The sequence below is a fragment of the Nannospalax galili genome, unplaced genomic scaffold (genome assembly GCF_000622305.1).
Source record: "Nannospalax galili isolate Female #2095 unplaced genomic scaffold, S.galili_v1.0 scaffold44, whole genome shotgun sequence".
In the NCBI taxonomy this organism is placed as follows: Eukaryota; Metazoa; Chordata; class Mammalia; order Rodentia; family Spalacidae; genus Nannospalax; species Nannospalax galili.
In genome coordinates, this window is record NW_008355789.1 from 1,076,362 (window position 1) to 1,085,777 (window position 9,416).

The window sequence follows — 9,416 nt, forward strand, 5'->3', positions numbered from 1 at the left end:
CCTCCCGCCGCCCCCCCCTCCCGCCTAGCGCCAATGGCCTGCTGAGCCGGCGCGGTCGGGCTTCCTCGCAGAGAACGCTGCGCATGCGTCTGAAGCAGTGAGCCGAGTGAGGGCTTCCGGACTGGGCTGGGGGCGGGAATGGGAAGGCCGGGGTTCCTGCGCTCTGCGGCTCCACTGGCGCCCACCTCCAGTGCGCGACGTGGGCGGAGGGAGAGTGGGGGTTGCGGGTCAGCTGTCCCCTAGAGCCGGCGCTGGGTCGCAGCTGACTGGAGGGGTGTGTGTGCCCGCCCAGGGAGCCATGGAGGCCTGTCTGGCGGCCGCGGCGCTGAACGGGGTGGACCGCCGCTCGCTGCAGCGCTCCGCTAGGCTGGGCCAGGAGGTGCTGGAGCGCGCCAGGAGGAGGGCAGTGGACTGGCATTGCCCGGAGCGACCCAGAGGCAGCAGGAGGGTCCTTTACCGCGAGCCGCCCTGCCCGGAAAGACCGCCGGCCTCTGGTTCCCACCGCCTCCCGCGAGAGGTGAGAGCGGATGGTGGGGACCACCCTGTCCTCCTCGATCCTGAGGTAGCCCACCGGAAGGCTCTGGGGTTGTTTCCACGACCGAAAGATGAAAAGTATCACTACAGTGAATGGAAAAGTCCTTTGAAAACCACTTCTGCCAATTATATTTAGGGACAGCCCCTCCGTTAGCCCAGGCTGGTTTCAGAACACACTTTACTAAGCTGAAGATGACCTTAACGCCTCCCTTCAACTCCCAAGTGCTAGGATTAAAGGTGTGGGTGCCCGGTGTGACCGGTTCTTTTTTGAGTAGCTGAAGAGTACGGATGGCAGTGTTCAGCCCTAATTGGTCACTTTAAAGGTGTGCGTGGGGGAGTGCAGAACTTGGAAGAGGGAGGCAGGAGGACCAAGAGTTCTGGGACATCTTCAACTACATTAGTGTGTTCAAGGCTAGCCTGGGCTACAGAAGACCCCGTCTCAAAAACCAAAACGAAAATTATATACAGCTACCTGATATTAAGCAAAACCAGACAACCTAAGTTTTATATTGTGGATAAGCATCATGTGTGTCTTAGCTGAGTTAAGAGTTCTTTCCCAGCAAGATCCTTCTTACTGACTTAAACTTGGAGAGGCCTTCCCAGGAGTGAAAAAGGCTATTTTTAAAATGGTGTCATTAGTCAGTGGGGAATCCTAGACCTCACCTGCGATTTGCCATTTATTCAATTAGAGAGAAGAAACGTACCCATCCCTGAGTGTTTCCTTCAGAACAATGGCTGAATTCATGGACTATACCTCAAGTCAGTGTGGGGTAAGTTGTGAAAGCAAAGCTGTGCCCCTGACCATTAGGAGAGAATCGTCACTCTTTACCCCATGCCCTGCAGGCTTTCCTGAACAGATTGTAACTACTTAATTAAGCCTGGCAGTAAATGAAAGTTAAGTTCCATCCAACAAATATTTATGGAATTCTTGACTTTAGTTGTTGAAGATTCATCAGAAAGCAAACCAGAAAAGATTTTTGCCCTCGTTGTTTAAATTGTGTTGAGGGGTGGGGTGCTTATTTGCTAAATTTCACAATTAAGTCAAATTTGAGGACGTTTCTTTTTTCTTTTTAAAAAATTTATTTTATGTGTATGAGTGTATGTCAGCGCACCATGTGTATACAGTTCCCAAGGAGGCCAGAAGAGGGCTTCAGACTGGAGTTAGATGGTTGTTATCTGCCACGTGGGTGCTTGGAACCAAACCTGGTCCTCTACATAGCAGACAGTGCTCTTAACTCTTGAGCCCACTCTCCAGCCTCTCCTTTTTCTTTTAAACTTTGAGCTGGTTAAAATCTTCAGAATCCCTGGTGGTGGTGGTGCACGCCTTTAATCCCAGCAGAGGCAGGAGGATCTCTGTGAGTTCCAGGCCAGCTAGAACTGTAGGGAGACCCTGTCTCAAGAAGACACATACATACATACATACATACATACATACATACATACATACATACAAATCTTCAAAATCATTGTACTGAGCTTATTTTATTTTATTTATTTTTTTATTTTTTGGTCTTTTTGAGACAGGGTCTCCCTGTAGCCCCAGCTGGCCTGGAACTCACTATGTAGACCAGGCTGGCTTTGAACTCACAGAGATCTGCCTGCCTCTGCCTCCCAAGTGCTGGGATTAAAGGCGTGCGCCACCATACCTGGCAAGAGTTTATTTTTTAAAAGTGTTGAATCAAAAACTGAAATCTGTACATTAGGTCTTAACCTTTAATATTCAAGTACCTGGTGATGGACTTTTTAAGTGTATCCCACTGGATCCATAAATAGTGGCGCCAAACAGATGACTCAGCTGTTAAGAGCACTGGCTGGTCTTGCAGAAGCCTTGGATACAGTTCCCAGCACCCAAATGGTAACTAACAACCATCAGTTCCAGGGGATTAGACGCCCTCTTCTGGTAGTGCGCTTATATATAAGCAGGCAGAACATACATATGCAATAAAATTAATATTAGTTATTGGTGACAGAGATGGCCATATGCTTGAAACAGGTGCAGGTCTCTGGTGAGGTGTGCGTGTTTTTTAATGGCAGGAAGGGTTTCCCATGAATCAAACATGTTCTGTGACTTATAGCTGGCCTGTTGGTCACTCTTAAGCCTCACCAAGCCATGTGACTGGAACATGGTGAAGTTGGGATGCATTTCAGAACATGAAGCCTCCATCATTCACTTTAGTTTCCCATGCTGAAATTAAGATTTTTAAATCCCCAGGTTTTATTATAGTTTATTTCTTTGGTTTACACTGAGAGATGAGGAGCAACTTACCACAAATTATAGTATGTAAGATTTAAATGAAGTTTTTGCTTTGTTTTGTTTTGTTTGTTTGTTTGTTTGTTTGTTTTAGTCTTTTTTGAGATAGGGTCTCCCTATAGCCCCAGCTGTCCTGGAACTCACTATGTAGACCAGGCTGGCCTTGAACTCACAGAGATCCACCTGCCTCTGCCTCCCAAGTGCTGGGATCAAAGGCATGTGCCACCGTGCCCAGCTTTAAATGAGTTTTTAAAGCATCATTCACCGAAATGGGTAAACAAAGATTTTAGGTCCTTCTGAAACTCACTCACTTGTCATCTGTAAGTGTTTTGAGGGAATGTTGAAGGCAGACCAGCCAACATGGAGGGAAAAGACTGCCTGTTTCTTTGCATCATGCCAGGCTTAACATGTGAGTCTTCTGGCTTTAAGAATATTTACTGGTGGGGCTGGAGAGATGGCTCAGCGGTTAAGAGCACTGACTGTTTTTGCAGAAGACCCAGGTTCGAATCCCAGCACCCACATGGCAGCTAACAACTGTCCATAACTCCAGTTCCAGGGGATCCAGTGACATGGGTACACTTACCTACATGTAGGCAATACACGCATACACATAAAATAAAAATAATAAATTTACAAAAAAAGGCCGGGCGTAATCATAGCACCTGGGAGGCAGAGGCAGGCGGATCTCTGTGAGTTCGAGGCCAGCCTGGTCTCCATAGCGAATCCAGGCCAGCTAGCGCTACAGGGAGACCCTTTCTCAAAAAGACCAAAGAAAGAGAATACTTACTGGTATTGGGGCAGGAGAGATGGCTCAGTGGTTAAGAGCACTGACTGCTCTTGCAGAGAACCCAGGTTCAATTCCCAGCACCCACATGGTGGCGCACTCTTCTGACCTCCTCGGGTGTTGCATGACATGGGTGCACTTACATACATGCAGGCAATACACTCATACACATAAAATTAAAAAAAAAAAAATTTAAAACGAATGCAGCTGGGCGTGGTGGCGCACACCTTTAATCCCAGCACTCGGGAGGCAGAGGCAGGCAGATCCTTGTGAGTTCAAGGCCTGTTCTACATAGTGGGTTCAGGTCAGCTGGGACTATAGGGAGACCCTGTCTCAAAAGACAAATAAAAAAGAAAATGCTTACTCGTACATAAGAGAGAAGGAAAGGCATCCCTTCTGTTCTGCTTTTACAGTTCATATATTAAGGTCTCTAAAACTGCTCACCTTCCTGTTCTGAGATAAGAACTCATGTAGCCCAGGCTTGCCACAAACTTGCTACCTACTTGAAACTAGGCTTGAACTCCTAATCTTCCTGCCTCTACCTTCTGAGTACAGATGTGCACTGCCATGCCCAGCTTCTACCTCTTTTACAAACATTCTTTTGACCCCAGAAATAGAATTTCAACCAATGAGATATGGTTCAGCGAATATTTTCATTTGTATTAAGGTGATTCTAGAATAGTCTGTAACTTCAGCTCTACTCTAAAAGATTAACTTAAAACACTTGGTTCATGGTTCAGTCAAAGGAATAATATTTGTCTTTGCGGCTTAGCAAACTGGTGTTCTTTGTGTTGGTTTTTGTTTCATGCTTTGGTTCAAATCTCTTACAGAATTTAGCCTCAGGATCCTTTGGCCTTTGGAAGATTTAGAATGGTGTTCCGGATCTGCCTTCACAAATTTGAAGCAACCCTTAAAATGTTCTCATAGATCCAGGTCATGAGTGCCTTCCCCCGCCTCGCATTCCTCTCTTTACATGCCTTCCACATTGTCCGTAGAGCAGGTTCCAAACAAGCAGGCTTGTGATGTCTTCACTAAGGGAGATCTAAGGTTAACATGGAGGAGGAGGACTAGACAAGAAAAATGTAACTTTTCTGATCCTTTGGATTATTTTTACCTGTGTCTTGTCTTTTCTTCTCTCTCTCTCTCTCTTTTTTTTTTTCTTCAGTCTTTTTGAGACAGGGTCTGCCTGTAGCCCCAGCTGATTGGAACTCCCTGTGTAGACCAGGCTGGCTTTGAACTCATAGAAATCCGTCTGTCTCTGCCTCCTGGTTACTGAGATTAAAGGCACGTGCCACCACGCCCGGCCCTACTTATTTCTTACTTCATGTGTATGAGTTTTGTTTACATGTATGTAAGTCTACCACATGCATGTAATGCCTACAGAGGCCAGAAAATTCCTTGGAATTGGAGTTAGCCACCAAATGGGTGCTGGGAACGAAGCATGAGGTCTCTGTAAGAGCAGCCACTGCTCTTAACCATTGCAGCCCACCTTTGGATTATTCTTAAGCTAGAGACATCTCCTTCAACTCCCCTGCTAGTACCTGTGGGTTGTGTTCTCTATCCTGGTGTATTTCTGCATTGTAAGGAAATAACCCTCTTCATGTCTTAGACCGGAAAGTAAACATGGAACTATTGATCTGAATTGGTCAGGGAGGAAATGAAAGAGTGTGTGTAACTTGACATTGGAGCCAAGATGTGAAAAACTAACCTGGCAAAGAACGTGATCCTGCTCTCCTTTAGTTGGCCAGAGTTCTTGCCCTCCAGAGGCAGCAGGTGGCAGCAAAGCTGTGCCAAATGCAGTCTGTGTCTGCAGCCACTTGGCTTCAGGCTTGTGTGGCATCAAAGGCCTGTGGAGAGGACAGGTCATTTACCTTTGCTCTAACAAGACTAAATACAAATATCAGGGTGTTTTTGACAGTTTGACCAGAATATTTGTCAAATATTCTTCCTCGTTGCTTCTCTAGAGATACCATTCGACTGTGCCAGAGGAAGGAGGGGCAAGCCATGTTTTTCGTTATCACCGAAGGGAGCTGCCGGAGCAGCATGTATACTCAGATATAGGGCACAGTCAGGTACGTATCTTCAGCTGTTCTGTGCTGTGCCTGCAATCCCTCAAGGTTGAGACCTGATTTGAGAGTCCCAGTGGGATTCTCTGCTATTGGATGCCTATGTGGTTCAGCATTACAGTGCTCAAAAGACGTGCGTCATCTCACAGCCTCAGTGAGCTTCCAGTAATGAGCATGAAATAGGAGTTTGTCCAAAACAGAAGACTCATTATTTCACTTACAGGATCTTTAGTTGAGCCTGTACTATAGTCTGGGCCTGTGGGGTTCTTGGGCAGGCTTAAGAACCACATAGCCTCTTCTATATCTAGGGATAGAAAAGAGATTTTTTTTAAAAGATGTTATTAAAAATAAATAAATAAAAATAAGAAGCTGGGCATGGTGGTGTACACTTTGATCTCAGCACTCAGGAAGCAGAAGCAGGCAGATCTCTGTGAGTTCAAGACCAGCCTGGTCTAACATAGTGAATTCCAGGCCAGCTGTGGTTACAGGGAGACCCTGTCTCAAAAAAAACCATAAGACTTTTTTTTTTTTTTGGTCTTTTTGCCACCAAGCCCAGAAAGACTTTATTTTTAATTACTTGTCTATTTGGGTATGTGCACATAAGTGCAGATGCCCACAGAGGCCAGAAAAGGGTTTCAGATCTCTTGGAGCTGGAGTTACAGGTGTTGTGAGTTGCCACATGAGCTTAGGTCCTCTGCAGCCTCTGCAGGAGTAGTACACACTCTTAGCTACTGAGCCATCTCTCCAACCTCCAGAAAAGAGATTTTTTAGAAATAATTATCTGTCTTGCTGAGATAGTGCTGTCATGTCTTTGGTAATTTTTAAAAAATTTTTTAAAATTTAATAACCACATGATTAGAAGAAGCATTTCATTACAGTTTTAACATACTCAGTAACACATTCCAGAGCAAGGATACATCTCTTTCAAAGGTGTCTGTAAATTTTTAGGTTCACAGTTGAATTAATATAGTCACACAATATTGAACTCAGTATAAACCCTGTAAGACATAAACTGAATGAGTTATTACCTTTTAAAGAAGATCTCCATTTCATTTTAAGATATGCTGTTTCCTACTTTTTTTTTTTTTATGTGTATTCATGCATTGCCTGCATGTAGGCAAGCGCACCCGTGTCATACAATACCCACAGGACGGAAGAGGCCATCATATCCCCTGAAACTGGAGTTTCAGACAGCTGTTAGCTGCCATGTGGGTGCTGGGACCCAAACCCGGGTCCTCTGCAAGAACAGCCAGTGCCCTCAACCCCTGAGCCATCTCTCCAGCCCGTTTCCTACATTTTTAATACTACTAACACTTGCATGTTTGCACGTGTGTCTTTGATCTCTATGTATCTGATTGTCTTTGGTAATTTTTAAAAAGGAAATAGAAAGTAGGGTGGAAATCTCAAAATATTTTTCATTTTTCAGAGAGGGTCTTGCTTTGTTGCCTAGGCTGGTCTTGAACTCCTGGTATCAAGTGATCCTTCTGCCTCAGCTTCCAGAGTAGCTGGGACCTTCCTCCTCACAAAACACTTTTTCTGAAGGTAATAACAGCTGCTGTAGTAGGCCTCTCCTCACACACTCACTTCCCTTTTACTGTGTATTGTCATGGTGACAACAAAGGTTCTATTTGTTCAGCAGGAGTTGGTGGGGGTGGTTTGAGGAGAGTGCTTTTGGCTGTGGATTTTCTTAAACGTCCCTGCTTTAAGATTGCTCAAAGATTGCAAACTCAAGTCCAGAGTCTAATCCCCAAGTTAGACTCCTGACTTCTCTGGCTTGTGGTCATTGTAGGGTGAAGGGGTGCAGCAAACATACGAGCTGTGGGCATGTGTGTGGGCTGAGTACAGGCTGAAGAACCCTCTGCATTCCTCTCTGGACTCAGAGGATCACCAGGGTTTGTCAAAGTTCCCCTTTTGGGCCCTGGCCTGAGCTCTCCTAAGAGTGCTTCAGTGTGCCTGACCTTCAGGGGTGCAGTCAGTGTCCCCTGCAAGTCCCCAGCTTCCAGGAGAAGCACAGGAGAGAACTGTATTTCCGAGAGCCAGTTTCATATCTTCACCGGCGTTTTGGTCTTCCATACCAAATCCGGGGCCCCATGTTACAACCTAGAAAGCCAAAGGCTCAGTGATCCCTGTTAGTAGGTGGCAGGACATAGGATTTAAACTCAGGTTTGTCTGATTGCACAACCCCACATGAGGATAAAAGTAATTATGGGAAACACATGACTAAAAATAGCTCTAAATACACTTTTCTTTTCTTTTTTTTTTTGGTCTTTTTTGAGACAGGGTCTCCCTGTAGCCCCAGCTGTCCTGGAACTCAGTATGTAGACCATGCTGGCCTTGAACTCACAGAGCTCTGCCTGCCTCTGCCTCCCGAGTGCTGGGACTAAAGGCGTGCATCGCCACGCCCAGCTAAATATGCTTTTTAATAAAGCCTTAATGCCCGGCCTGGTGACCCAGGCCTTTAGTCCCAACACTCGGGTGGCAGAGGCAGGCGGATCTCTATGAGTTCAAAGCCAGCCCGGTCTACATAGTGAGTTCCAGGATGGCTGGGGCTACAGGGAGTCCCTGTCTCAAGGGGGAAAAAAAGCCCTAACAGGTAACCACTGTGAAAAAGCATACGAACAATCCTAATAAGGTAGGAGAAAATGTCTTTGCTCGCCAAAAGCCAAAGCTTGGTGCTTATCAGTATTTGTTCTTGCCTTGACAGAAAAACTATGAAGAAAAGATATCCATTGTTCCAGGAAGCAGCTGTCAAACATCAGAGTGTGCTCAAGAGGCATCCTGGCCCGTGAGTATAGACAGAACTGAAGTGTGCTGGGCCTCACCACCTCTCTGTGAACCAGTTGACCTGTTAAACTGTCAGGCTCTGTTTGTGCAGGCTGCATAGTATCTTTAAATCAGGATGTTCGTACACTTTCGAGTGCACAGAACCAGTTACCCTTCCTTGTGTCCTTCCTTCACTGGAGGCTTCAGTTCCCTGTGCTCAGCTCACATTGTGGTTGGAAAGAATGTGAAGTATTCACAGCTCACTTCCTAGGGCTCAGCTGGGCTGGCACTGGCTGCTGCTAGAATTCCACCATCTGTTCAAGGGCAGGAGGGTCTCACCCTTCTGCTTATAAAATGCAACCATTGCTGAAATTCCAAAACATGCATGTGAGATACTGGGTTCCAAATCATTTGAAGGCATTTTTCTCATCATCTACAAATGTTTCTCTAAAAACAGCAAAGAAAAACATGCATAATATCTGAGTTTTTCATTTTTAGGGCAAAGGACTCATTAGTTCATGAGCCTGGGGCGTTTGTTTGGAACTTGGAAGGGCTGGAATTCTGAGGAAAGGAACTTAATTCATTACTTTTTGTTTGTTTACAGTTTGTTACTAACTAGGATTTGGATTATACTAGATTTAGTAGCAGCTTAAAAAATCCTGCTTCAGCCGGGCATGGTGGCGCACACTTTTAATCCCAGCACTCGGGAGGCAGAGGTAGGCGGATCTCTGTGAGTTAAAGGCCAGTCTGGTCTACATAGTAGGTTCCAGGACAGCTGGGGCTACAGGGAGACCCTGTCTTAAAAAGACCCCCCCACCCAAAAAAAATCCTGCTTTTAGTACAAATATAAGCTGTTAGGCTTGGATATCTCAATTGATTACAGTGCTTTTGTAATGTTGGTGGGCCTCATGTTCCAGTGTGGGAGTCACAGATGTAAATCTTTTTTTTTTTCTTAATATTTTATTTATTATTTTTATTTTATGTGTATGAGTGTATTGCCTACATGTATGTGAGTGCA

At 45.5% G+C, this 9,416-nt stretch overlaps 1 protein-coding gene across 1 annotated transcript in view; it reads left to right on the top strand.

Annotated features, from left to right (window-relative positions):
* The first annotated feature begins 91 nt into the window (after nucleotides 1–91).
* The window catches only part of Akip1 (A-kinase interacting protein 1), an 11,979-nt gene continuing 2,654 nt past the window's right edge, over nucleotides 92–9,416 (top strand). The window contains exons 1-4 of the mRNA XM_008853440.3: nucleotides 92–517; nucleotides 1,224–1,304; nucleotides 5,534–5,641; nucleotides 8,340–8,420. Coding sequence (XP_008851662.1) covers nucleotides 299–517; nucleotides 1,224–1,304; nucleotides 5,534–5,641; nucleotides 8,340–8,420 — 489 coding nt within the window. The 5' untranslated portion in view covers nucleotides 92–298. The remainder of the gene's footprint in view (nucleotides 518–1,223; nucleotides 1,305–5,533; nucleotides 5,642–8,339; nucleotides 8,421–9,416) is intronic.